Source organism: Sylvia atricapilla, chromosome 2 (assembly GCF_009819655.1).
Source record: "Sylvia atricapilla isolate bSylAtr1 chromosome 2, bSylAtr1.pri, whole genome shotgun sequence".
NCBI classification, from domain to species: Eukaryota; Metazoa; Chordata; class Aves; order Passeriformes; family Sylviidae; genus Sylvia; species Sylvia atricapilla.
The window spans coordinates 55,388,174-55,401,686 of NC_089141.1; the positions used below are offsets into that span (position 1 = coordinate 55,388,174).

At 42.7% G+C, this 13,513-nt stretch overlaps 1 protein-coding gene across 1 annotated transcript in view; it reads left to right on the forward strand.

Annotated features, from left to right (window-relative positions):
* Positions 1-733: 733 nt before the first annotated feature.
* Positions 734-13,513, forward strand: part of VWA8 (von Willebrand factor A domain containing 8) — a 183,655-nt gene continuing 170,875 nt past the window's right edge. Inside the window, exons 1-2 of the mRNA XM_066313338.1 lie at positions 734-891; positions 12,815-12,892. Of these exons, the coding sequence (XP_066169435.1) occupies positions 747-891; positions 12,815-12,892 (223 nt within the window). The 5' untranslated portion in view covers positions 734-746. The remainder of the gene's footprint in view (positions 892-12,814; positions 12,893-13,513) is intronic.

Here is a 13,513-nt window from a genome sequence, read left to right on the forward strand (position 1 = left end):
AGGAGCAAAATCCTCCCGGCTGAGACAGCCAAAACCTGAAGTACAGCTGATAAAGGTGGCTTCTACTGCCACAAAGGTCCCTCGTCTTTCTACTGGCGCTGAGATCCAAATCTCAACTGGATTTTCCTTCGAATTAGGCTTAGTCAGTGTGAAAGCTTCGGCCTTCCACAAATTATTCTAATATTTACTCCTGAGCTTTCACGTAACTCTCAGAGCATTACCTTTAGCTGGAATAAGCCAGTTTTGAAGTCTATTTCTGCAACGTGACCTTTTACAAAAATCTCATATCTAAGCCAAACGTGACTCCGGAGTAACTCGAATTCCTCCTGAGGTACGAAATGCCTGAATGCCGAGAACTGAGGCAGGAGGGCCCGAGAGGGCAGCAGCCTTGGAGACACCAGAGGTAGGAAATACCTTCGGCGCACCAATCCCCCTCAGCGGCCGCTGCCCGCGCCCGGCTCTCCGGGCTGTTTCAAACATTTCCAGCTGTGGAGTTCAGCCCCCTCACATAAAAACACAACACGCTGCCCTCACCATTAACCCCCCACCCTCCCGAGGGGCTGCCCCGGGCTGTGGGGCGGCGGCCCCGCTCCGGCAGCTCGCTCCCGGCGGCAGCGGCCCGCGCCCGCCCGGCCCCGGTTTCCGGCGGGACCTTGTGCGGCGGCGCTTCCCTTCCCCCGCGCTCGGCCGGGCCGCGGCGGTGCCGGCGTCTGTGCCCCGGCGGTGCCCGTCTCCCCGCCGTTTCCATGCCGTCCCGGGTGCTGTGCCTGGGCGGCGGGGCCGGGGGTCCCGCTGCGCGCAGGGTCCGCCTGCTCCTGCGGCAGGTGCTGGGCGGCGGCGCGGCCGCGGCGCGGTACGGCCGCTCCGAGGTCAGGGCGCTGCGCAGCTCAGGTAACCCACCCCGGCCCCCGGGGCTCTCGGCCCCCGCAGCCTCCCCCGGCTGCCCCTGCTCGGCCACAGCCCCGCCGCTGCCACCGGGCCCTGGGGAGGCCGGCGGGCTGGTACCGCCTGTGGGCTGAGGGCTTGTCCGGGCTGCGCTGCCGCCCCTCTGTCTCATGCTCGTGAGTGCGGGGGGTCCGGGGGAGGGCAGCGGAGCTGGCCAAAGGTCTGGAGTGCAGGTTCCACGAGGAGCGTCTGAGGGCGCTGGGGTTGTTTGGCCTGGAGAAAAAGGCCGCTCGGGGGGGACCTTCTCACTCTACAAGTCTCTGAAGGGAGGGTGTAGCCGGGTGGGGGCCGGTGTCTTCTCCCGGGTAACAACTGACAGGATAAGAGACCATAGCCTCATGTGCCGGAGTGATTTAGGTTGGACTGGAGGAAGGATTTCTTCACAGGAGGGGTGATTAAGTATTGTAATGGACTTCCCAGGGCCGGCGACGGAGTCACCATCCCTAGAGGTGTTTAAGGAACGACTGCACATGGCGCTTGGTGCCGTGGTCTGGTTGACATGGTGGTGTTTGGTCATAGGTTGTGCTCGATGATCTCAGAGGTCTTTTCTAACCTGATTGACTCCAAGCTGGAATGAGGGGAAAGGGCAGAGTTCAGTCACGGGCTTGCTGTGGCTCGTGATGTCTCCTGGTGAAGAGCTGCAGCCCAGTGAAGCAAGGGGCAGCCCTGCGGCTCGTGTCTGTGCGAACCACCCTGCTCTGCAGAGCGTCTGTCGCATCGTGCCGTGCTTTCTGTGCCTGCATCACATGGCTTCCTCTTTCGGCTGGGCCTCTCTGGTTGTGTCGGGGCTGCCAAGGCTGCTGCGTGTCTGAGTGTGCCGGCAGCAGGAGGTAATGAGATAGAGGGTTGACCTTGAGCCTGCAGATGCCGTGCGGGATGACCTGAACTGCCCTGGAATATCCTCTGGTGGCCTTTGAGACAGGTGATGGGCCTGTGCAGAGTGGTGTCTGGAATATGCCTTTGGTGACTGACGCTTCTCAGGATGAATGCCAAAAGCAGCAAAGCTCCTAAGTACAGAGTGAGTGATGAGTAGTGATATGCAAGTGATTCTGATGGGGGAGTATTTGCTCAAGCTCTTAATTACACCCCTTTAATCCCGTTTGTCTCCATTTTAATATTTTTTTTAATCTGTTTATTAGTTGACCAGATAATTTCTTTGTTTAGTTTCTGAGAAGTTACTCAAGGCGGAAGTCTTTAAGGAATTGATAGCCATAAAATTCCTTCAAAAATTTGTGAATAGATAATATTTTATTTGTGAAAAGTACTAAAAAGACTAGGGTTATTTAGTATTAAACAAATTAGGGTGAAAGAAAAGTTAAAAATGAGTCAAGTAAAACAAGCACCTGAAGAAGGTAGCTGAGCACTTTTCAGCGCTTTGTTGGGATGAGTAACCTTAAGAACAAGAAGAAATTTAGCAGTGTAAAGTAGTAGCAAATTGCAGCATTGCTTAAAAAAGTCATCACTTTAAATGTGCTGTGGAATGCAAGTGAGTTTAACTCAGTGATATTTGTGAATACACTCTGTATATATGTGAATAGTAGGAGTATTTCCAGTTACAATCAGTGATGATAGGAGTTTTGGTAGAAAGATTTAAGTCTCAAAGCTCTAGAGAATCTTGAAGGTAATATTAGAGATATTGACTCTCCCAGCACCTGAGACATCACATTCTTGATTGTGTTTCCCATTTTTCTGTGAATTTGGGACGTTGATATTAAGAATACTGTTTTTTCTGTTTTGTTTTGTGGGTGTTTTTAAAATTAATTTTTAAAATGTTTGTGTGACCTCTTGCAGACCCTAGCATTTCTTTGAGGATATTGAAGTTACAAAAGATGATCTGCAATTTTTGTTCCGTATGTGTTTTTGCTGTTTCTGTGCAGCTGCTGTTATTACTATTCTCGTTGTAAGTGGCATTGAGGTTGCATGTCTCTTTCATATATAAATAAAATGTGTCTTAAAAGGCTGAAAGGTGTTAAGAGTCAACTAAACAGCAAATTGTTGTGTACAGTAATTTGGATGTGACATCCCTGCCAGGTCAGATTTACTGTCTGTCCTGGTACCTTTTAAAAGTAAGGGAGGAACTGTTGCCTGATGTACTGTTAGATGTGAAGAAGCTTTTCAGCTTTTTCACCTTCTTAGCTTTTCAGCTCAGTCTTTGCAGAGTGATTGTGACTTGCTGGTTCACTGGAGGATGTGGAGTCGCTAAAGCTATCAGGTGGTAAAGCTTAAGAGAGGTCTCTAAGTGAAAGAGACTGCATGACAAAAGGGTAATGGCAATATGTAGGAAGGATTTGGGGTTGCACAATTTAATTAACGAGGGGAACAATTTATAGTTGCAAATGTAGAAGGCTGATTGTCAGAATGATTTTTAATGCAGGTTTCATGTTTCCTTCTAAAAGACTAAAAAGTTTTGTAGATTGTGGGGTTCTTTGTGATGAATTAGTTTAAATGCACTATGAGCTGAATAAAGTGGAGTTCTACCTAACTCAGTTGTCTGTTATTTAATTATTTTAATCTACATGTAATATGAATATTTATAAAGAGCTGACAGAATACACAATATTGGTGTTGCTTTAAGGGGTTAGAGGGAACAAACGCTGAATTTGATGTAAACTGAAGAGCTGGAAAAATAAAAACCATTGCCAGTCAGATAGTACAGGCAAAGGAAGACCTCTCATGTGCTCTGCTGCTCATTGTACATAAAATAACTTATGCTTTGTCACTTCTGTAGACCAAAATATATACTAGCTACAGTCACTTTTCTGCAGCCCTGCCTGTCCAGCTTCACTTCCTCTACTTTGCTTATATGAAATTTTTGGTCAATTCCAGTTTCTAATCGAACTTGTGTTTAAAGCCTAAAATATCTCAAATAGTACATACAAGTGTATCTGCTGAGTAAAGCACAGTCATTCGTGAAAATTGCATCACACTTCAGAATCCTGTAATGAGCATCCTCAGTGTACAGGATCTAAAGGATTGTGGTAAAAATCAATAATCTGAAAGGAAACTATGAATTTGTGTGTTTATAAGTGGGTTTTTTTTCCAGGTTTGTCATTGTCCAAAGACTAAAGAACTGGTGGATGATGAGTGTCAATGATTTCTGGCACATTGCCTTTTCCAATTTTACCTGTGTCATTATCTTTGTTGAAGTTCACATGTTGATAGCTGTGAGCCTGTTTCTGGCAATATATTTTTTTTGCTGGCAAGACCTATTTATAAAAAGAGACTTTATTCTTTCTTCTTTCTCATGACATTCTATAATTGTTCATTGCCTCCGTAGTTGTGCTTAGGGGGCTGCATTGTGGTGACTGAAATGATTCCAGGGATTTGATTTATGGTGAGCCTTGTGTACGGCTGTTGCGTCAGCATAACTCAAAAGGCAGCAAATGGAGATGGGAATTTTCAAAGCCAGTTGTCTGAAAGTTTGCAGAGTTATGCCTGGGTTATTTCAAATTATTCTAATATTTAGAAAAGAAAAGGTTCATGGTAAAAAAATAAAATAGTGTATTTTATTAGACATGCTGATGTAGCTGGAAAAAAGGGGTGAAGTGTCAGGTCAACTTCACTTTTGGATGTCAATAAATAGCTTCTGAGTGTTAGTATTTGCCAGTTGTTTGGAATTTAATTTTTTCTGTTAAACAACTGTTACAGGCCTGGTATGTGTTGCTGTGTTCTATGAATTGTGCCCAGTTTAATGCATAAGATTGAAATTGTAGCTGCTTGGCATACTCAGGGACTCAGGATAGTTGTAGGCAATGACATAGCTAATTTTAAAGCTGTTTTGTCAGTTTTGGATAGCTTTTCAGTAAATGTGACATTTCAGAAACATTTCTATTGATTTTCAGTTGTATATTAATTTTGGTTGAAATACATTTTTGAAGTTATACTACTGTACCTGCTATCTGAGCTCAGCTTAGAATAGTCTGGATTTTCTCCATTGAGCAAAACGTACTTCAGAAATCTTTGTACAGTTTTAAAACTCTTTGAGCTAATTTTTCACGAAAGTAGCACTGGCTACAGAAGATTTGAGAGGGAGCACTGGTGATGCGGTGGGCATCTGTTACTGTGTGACTAAGAGGAGCTGGTGGATATTGCTTTCTACAGACAGCTAGCAGTAACCTCCCACTCATGAGCTTTCATGCTCACGGAGGATTTCAGCCATGCAGACATCAACTAGGAGGGCAATCTGGCGTGTGTGCACTCTTGGTGCTTCCTAGGCTGTGTTGGTAAAAATTGTGTAACTCAGATGCCAGAGTTGGGGTAAACTCTTCACTTTGTCTGCTGCTTTCAAGAAGGAAAGAGCTGTGACCAGTTTGATCACAGGTGGCAGCCTGAATCTCAGTGGCTGGAACATGACTGAGTTGCATATCTGGAGAAAGGCTGGGAAGGTGAGCAGCAGAATTAGGATCCTGGACTTGAGGACTGCAAGCTTTCACTTACTCAGGAGACTGGTGGGTAGAATCCTTTGGATAACAACCATGAAGATGGAAGGTGCACAGGAGTGTTTGAAAATATTTAAGGAAGACTTAATGACAGCTCAGGAAGGAACCATTCTGCAGTAGCAGAAGGCCTTTTCAGTGACCTAAAACATAAAAGAGGAACATACAGAAGTGCAAGTAAGGACAGACAGCAGGAGCATAAAAGTACAATTTAGTATGTAGGGACAAAACCCCTACCATCTTGCCAGAGTGCAGACATTTAGTCCAGAAGGACCCTTGCTCATCATTCTCATGGATGAGCATGAGAACTGGGACAATGGAAACCTCAGAAAGTTTAGAAGTATGAAAATCTGCTAGTGGAGTAAAATGTTGCTGGGAAGGGACTGGCTGAGTAACAGCTTTGGTGAAAAGGCTTGGGATAGCAGTGATGTCTGGTTGAATACAGCAGGGGAAGAGCTTGGCTAGAGTGCCTGTGGAACATTGTCCTTGAAGGTTTTTGAGATTCAGTCAGAGCCACAGCTCATCAGATCTTATCTTGGTGGTAAACTGATGTTGAGGTTGAAGATGACCAGTGTTTCTGCAGTGTTTTGATATTTGATGAAATGGACAGCTTAACACCTCTCCCACATAGTAAATGTGAAGAGATATTCTGGAATTTATCAAGTCCGTGTAATCATTTAAATAAACATTTAAATTTGACTTTTCACATTGTAAGACTTTTGTAATTGAGCATTATCAGACTCCCTACTTTTGGGTTGTTGGCCCAAACTAATAACTTACTAAGTAAAGATTGTATGCTTCCTGCACGTCTGGATCATAGAATCATAGAACATGCTGAGTTGGAAGGGACTCCCAAGATTCATTAAGTCCAACTCCTGGCCCTGTGCAGGACACTTCAAGAGTCACACCATATGCAAGTGTTGTCCAAATGCTTCTTGAGCTCTGTCAACGTTGGTGCTATGACCACTTCCCTGGAAAGCCTGTTGCAGGATTCATCCACCCTCTGGGTGAAAAGCCTTTTCCTAATATCCAGCCTATATCTCCCATGACACAGCTTCAGGCTTTTTCCCTGTGTCTTATCACTGGTCACCAGAGAGCAGAGATCAACGTCAGATTCTGAGTTCATCTTGGAATGTTGTTAATCTTCTGCTAATGCAGAAAAACGAATAAAAATGTTATCTTTCTGGAGTAAATACCGAGATTTTGGGTTTATGACACCTTGGCCTGTAACCGGTAAAGACACTCATTAGCCAGTCTGAAATAGACAACTGGAAAATCTAATGTTAGCTTCAAACCTGAAAATTAAAAAAATAGAAGGTCTAGTAAGAACATTGAGTAGAGATTGCATAATATTTAAATTTTATGTTTGAAGCAATTGTTTTGGTTCTTTAGAGGAAAAGACTTCCTTTTGCCCATAAAATCCAGGACTTTAGTGGATTTTCTTGCTTAGCTCAGAGATAGGTTTTGTCCTGTAAATATTCATCTATTTCAGTCAGCAGTAGCTGTCAGACTGCAGCGTTCTGTTCACAGGAGCTGAGCTCCACCTCATCCATGTGTGAAGGCACTGGTGATCAAGGAACAAACCTAAACCTCGTGGGTGCAGGGAATAGATTTCTTGTCTGTCATCTTCATGTGTTTGGGAGGTTTCTGATACTGATATGAGGTGCAGGATAGGCAACAGTGTTGCTCAATGGGTGTAATATTTGCAGCCATAAAGATGGCCAATAAGAGCTGCTATGAAATGTAAAAAAGAAGTAAGTTACAGAGCTGCTGGGTTGGTTTTTTTCCCTCCCTGAATAGTGTATTTGGAAAAGTTAGGGAAAAAGAACACCTGGAAACTATAATTTCTGTTCCTTCAAAATAAGTCAGCTCTTCACGGGTTAGTAAGACTGATGCCCTTGTCTGTTTCTTTATGGAAGTGTGCTGGATAAAGACCAGTTCATTTTTTCCCCTCCTTCACATTAGAATGAAATTAAGACCTGGAAATATACATTTAAATTTAATACAGATTTCAAACTTTACTTGAACAGGTGTGGTTTTATCACATAGAAATTACTATTAGCAGAGCTTAGCACTTCCCCAGTTTTAATATGCTTTTGCTGTCACAGGTTCTGAAACCAGATGGATGGCCTGTGTACAAGTGAATGTGCAATATACTAAGGAGAGTGTGTTAATCTCACCTAATTTCAGGACTAAAGAGGCCAGAAGGCAATAAATTCAGCAATCTAAAAGCATAATGTTCTTGAAGCTTCATTGTAGTGTCTTACAAAAACACAGATAATACAAATATGAGATTGGAACTATTTGTGTTGTGTACTCAAAAGCCTAAATCCATGTATAGATCTCTTCAGGTTGTTTTCTTTTACAGTAGGATTTCTTTATTTTAAAATAGCCTTTTCAAATGGATTAATTTTATTCTTTTACCAGAAAAATGGCAAGTAGAATAAAACTTCTTTCTACTTTGTAAATTCTTAATGTGTAGTTGATATGCAATCTATTTGTCTTTATACATGACAAGTGTTACTGTAAATAATAACAGCAGTGGCTTTTTCTTTTCAGCATACAGGAGTAAATAGTAGGATTAGGGAATAGTCTCTTCTTGGGAGGTGGAGAAGTGAGGAGGGATAGTTGGTGTGATACTTAGTAGCTTTTAAGATCAGTCAAAGGTGCCAAGTGCACAATGAGACTACATGTTCAGGAAGCCTTCTCACTGAGGTTGTAACATCACATCATCCACAGTGGGTCAGAACAAAGGTCTGTCAAACTTACTCTTCCATATTGGCCCACAGTGAGTAGGAGATGCTGGGGGAGAATAAAAGCACGGGATGTTCATGCAGGTGTGCCCTGCCATATTGCCTTCTCAGCCTCTGGCTGTTTCCTCTGCTGCTCAGGGGCTTGGAGCTGGAGGTGCTGCCTTTCTATTCAGACTGAGTAGGTAAGACAAGGCCTGCTTGTCTGAAGAGCTCTTCTCAGTTACTGTAAAAAAAAATAGATACCGACAGTAATATTGTTTCTGTCTAAAATATAGGTCTAAAGAAGAGATCATATCACTCAGTGCTCTGCAATTACTGGGTAGCCATATGTCCGTATGTGAATTTCCATATTGCCAGAGGTGCAATTCATGCCTGTCCTTCTCAGATACAGTAGAATGAGCTCATTGCATGTATTGAGGCTGTTTTCATATCTCTTTTTTCCAGTCTCTTCAAGATCCTTTGTGCTGCCAATTTTTGACCCCTATTGCATAGGCTTTCAAAAGACCTCCTGTGTCTGTATACTGTCCACGCCATGAATGGGATGTCCCCTTCACCTTTTTGGTTCTGGCCCATGTGGCTCTTGTTTTGTTTCAGCAGCCGTGTTTCTTTGCGTACATTATGCGTTGCTTGTATCTCACCGTTTCCACAAAGGCTGTGGTATCTAAGGTTACTGTTTTCTCTGTGGGAGGCAAGAAAGCAGAAGCACAACTTCACTGCTTGCCCAAGCAAGCCTGATACAGCCTGCAAAGTCTCCATCACAAAATCCTGTAGATATAGTTCATGTCCACAACAGTGTGGTAGTAGCTTGTGGAATGGGTTGGAGTACATGTGGGCTGTTCCCTAATTTGCCATGTAGTCAGATAATTTGGGATACATGTGCTCAAATTATGCGTTTTGCTGATTTAACACCACCATTTACCAAGCAGGCTGTTATCAGTTCCTTGGCAGCTGGTGAAACACTAGAAAGAGCCTATCCAGAATGGCATCTCTGTTCAAAGGGTTTGGAAATGCAGTAGAAATGGAATAACCAAACATGAATTTTTAAACAAGTACAGAAGAAACAAATTGAGATGAGAAAATGTAGCCCAGGTGGAAGTGTGTGATAAGATTAGTGGGCTAATCCTCCCTGTGCTTATTTAGCTAGGAGAATGGACTCTGCTGTCTTGGTTTGTTACTGCTTAAGGTTCTATTAAACAGTGCTAATATTTTTGCTTTTTGGACAGATGCAAGCTGGGGGCAACATTTGTCTCCAGGCAGCAACAAACCAATTAAAAGCTGAATACCCTGACAGTGTGCTCAGCTCTCACCAGATCTTACATATAGTTCTCCCTCAGTCCATTTTTCATGAAAGCTTGTAGGATCCATTGATGTCTGGAATATTTGTGGGATTTTTGAACATGATTAGGTATGTTGATCAAGGATTAGTGTGATATGGACTGACATTAGTACCACCAGAAGTGATGCATTTTTCATTTTTCACCTAGATAAAACTCAGTTTTGATTTTTTTTTTTAAGGGAATGTAAGGAAATCAACGAAGGCTTTTCAGTACTGTGCTAATAAACTAGATAATTGGAATTCTATCCTGTAGATGGATATTATCATCCCAATGTATTGAAAAAGTTTGAGATCTTGTTGTTTTGGCATCTTGGTCCTACTGAGTTTTGGAAGACTGCGTATGCATGAAATAGTATTTACTATTGAGCTGAGATGATTTCAGCTAGGAGCTAACTAATCATATACTCTTGTCTCATTTCATCTTGGCTGGGGAATTCTGAGAAAATAAACTGTCACTAATTTCTTAGGGATATGTAAGGCAACCTGCTCTTTTTAGAATGTTAAAGTTGTTCCAGCCCGAGCTAGTGAGAGAGATGCCAACTTTTGAAGGAAGCAGTGGGCTTATAGGGTGTTTTCATCAACTTGGAGGCATTTTCATAGAATCACAGATTAATAGAATATCCTGAGCTGGAAAGAGCCCACACGGATCATGAACTCCTGGCCCTGCACAGGAATTTGCCCCAAGAATCCTGCCATGTGCTTGAGAGCATTATCCAAATACAGTTTCTGAGTTCCCACTTCCCAGGGGAGCCTGTTCCAGTGTCCAACCATACTCTGGGTTGAAGAGATTTAGGAAAAGGCTCCCTGACACAGCTTCATGCCTCCCTGGTCACCAGAGAACCAGAAAGAAGAGATCAGTTCTTGCCCCTGCCTTTCCCTCATGAGGAAGCTGAAGACTGCAATGAGGTCTCCTCTCAGTCTCTTCTTCTCCAGGCTGAGCAAGTCATGTGATCTCAGCCACTCTGCATGTGGCTTCCCCTCATCCTATCATCATGGGTAGCCCAGATTAAAAAGGTGTGGTGGCAAAAACGTTGGTGTCCTGCCATGATCCCTATTAGCTGTTCTCCATGAGAAAGTGAGCTTGGAACTGCAGTAGTAGAAAGAGAAGGGGAGATGATGTCAGTAAAATAGTTTCTCTTACTTTAAAACTCCAAGAAATGGGCAAAACACTGGGATAGCCAAAGGCTAGATTTTAGTCCCTGCAATATCTGTGTCTGTTGTTCAGTGACTTTAATTTATGTAAGAGTTCCAGAATCAGCACCAGGGTTCTAAGCTATTGTTGCAGGACATTCTTTTGGACTGTGTTTGAATGCTTCAGGCCGGAGAGGGCACAGTACTCTGGTGCATTTGAAAGGAAAATTCAGCAAGGGCCAGAAAAGGAGCTAAAGCCCTAGACAGCTATCAAAATCTTAGCTTAGCCCATCTCTGTTTGGAACTGTTCCACTTCTGGGCTCTTGCACAATCAAAGACGGGTGCTTAGTTCTGGTGTGGTGAGTGACAACTTCTTGGTTCCGCTTACCCTGAGAACCAGGGATGAATACTTGTCTGCCTTTTACATGGCAGTACTGCTGTTGCCTGTGTCCCACTTTCTGGCAAACTGTTGGAGCACTGTATTGCTCCAAATGTGTTGTTGCATAAAATGTATTATATTGTATTGCAGAAAATGTGGGAACAATCACCAACTTAGTACATTTTGCCAATATTTTAGGGAAGAATGGAGGGCTGATTCCGGAAACAGTATAAAGACCCATGTGCAAGCATATATGTCAGGCTAAGAATCCCAGTCTCTGCATTCTAGTCAAGCCTTCAATTTAGCAGGAAATCAGCTATAATCCTTTCTTCATTGCTTCTTCTTTGTTACTGTGGGTGATATTATACTCTGGCTGTTCCAAATCTAGTCCTTTCACGTGAATTGTGTGAACCGTGCCAGAACCTGGGGATTCTTAGTCCTGTGAGATGAGCAGTAATATCTGGGTATGCTGGAAGAGAACTGCATTTGAGTGCAAACCTAGAGTTATGGCTGACTGAAAGGAGAGCTACTGCATGTGTGGGAGGAGTTTTATTTGCCTCTTTTATTTTGGGCAAGCTGCTTCTCCAGCATCTCCCTTTCTGATTCCAGTATTGGTCTTCCCAACTGGTGTTTTTCATGGTGCTGGAGATAGGCAACTGTAGACTGGGTCCTCTTGGATGGAATAGGACAAGGGGCAGGTCTACAAGATCCTTGTTTGATCTTGTTTGTGGACTCTCTGCTTTCTGTATCTCACTTCAGGGAAAAGCATAAACACATGAGACAGTTCCAAAACTTGGCCTCAGTTCATGGAAAGGAGGTGTAATTGAGTGCTGTGGCAAAACTATACTCCTGTGCAGCAGTCTTACTCCAGCAATTCTCTCCATTGTCATGCATGTGCTACAGTGCAGTGGAGGTGGTGTTATCTTTAGCAACAGTAATGGGAAAAATGTCCTTTTGCTAGAGTCATCTTAGTTTCATGGTCTTAATACTTGTGAACTCATTTGTGGGACCCAAACTTTTGAAAGAAAATAAACTTTGGTGTTCTTACTGTTCCAAACCTCATTTTCCTGTATTTTGGGTGTTGTGCTGTTTTTCAGTGGGACTGCTGCTGTGTTGGTACTTGCCCATTTCCATACTGCAAACTAGATTTCACTTTTGTTTTCCAGGAGAAGGTGCACAGGGCTTGCCCTGCAATTTAATTCAAGCCTGCAGTTGCAGAAAGATAGATAAGACAGGCAGGTCCTAGTGAAGAGACCATTTAGTAAAATGGCCAGATGCTTTAGGTTTGTTGAAACCCTGAGCAAGAAGTGCTTGGCACCACTCAGACTCTGGAAAGGTTCCAGGTTCTGCAGCTATACAAGCAAGGAGTGCAGGAGGGGCCCATTTGCATGAATATGTCATTTTGTACCTCCAACAGATACAGTTCCAGGCTAATTGAAAACTCAGGAAAATCATCACCCCTAAAAGAGTTTGCCACTGATAGTGCTACAGGCAAACATGCTAAAGTTTTAATTTCATTCAGTCAACAATGGTAGCTGGACTTGTGTTCTACACTGGGCTTGATTTCCATAGCTCCCAACAATTTACCGTTCTAAGAGCAGCAATAAAAGAAAAAAACAGGAAAAAGTAATATTAATTAAATGTAAGTTGTCCAGGTACCTGATCTTCTGAAAAGCAGCAGAGCCTTATTAGTAAACACAAACACGTTAGAGGCTGCTTTGTGAAACCATAGTCAGCCTCACCACAGCAGGCCCATGACTCAAATTTTAAGGACTTTAAATATTTAAAAGTGTCTAAGTATGTAAGAACTAAAAACCTTCTTTTTTCATTTTAGGTGATACTGTCACTATTGGAGATGTGTCTTTTAAACTCAAGACACCGAAGAACCCAGAACTTGTTCCACAGAACTACAGTAAGGATTTGCTTTCCTTTTCCTTTATTCAAAAAATTTCTGCTCACTAATTACCTCACTGACTTTACTGAAATGGTATCTAAGAAATATATTTTGAAGAAGCATGCAGTTTAGGGGAGGCTGTCTTTGCTTAGTTCATTATATCTCTGGTTCAGCTGGTTGTATAGGAATCTTAACTTTGAATGTAACCTGTCCCTTTGGGCAATGGGACAGTAAGAGAATAATTTGTGTATGTTTAATTATTTTGTTGAAAAGCGTTCCTATCCAGGGATTACTTCTAAAAATAATCCCAAGTTGTTTGGTCATAAAACTGTGGCCATTTAGAATTATCATTCAATTGCAATACGATTATATGCCCTAGGAGTTTGCAGATGTATAGTGTTTTTCTGCTGTGATGTTTAGTATTCCCAGATTATCATAAAGCTGTTGTCAAACATACAGAACTTTGTGATCCATCAAGATAATGAGAAGTCAGTTGTATAGTCATGAAAAATGCTGTCAAATGGAAAATATGCAGCCAGTTATGCACAGTAACAATGTACACACATGTACCTAAAATTGATTCACCTTATCTTTTGATACCTTATTACAGACATCACTGGTTTGCAGCCATCCTTATTT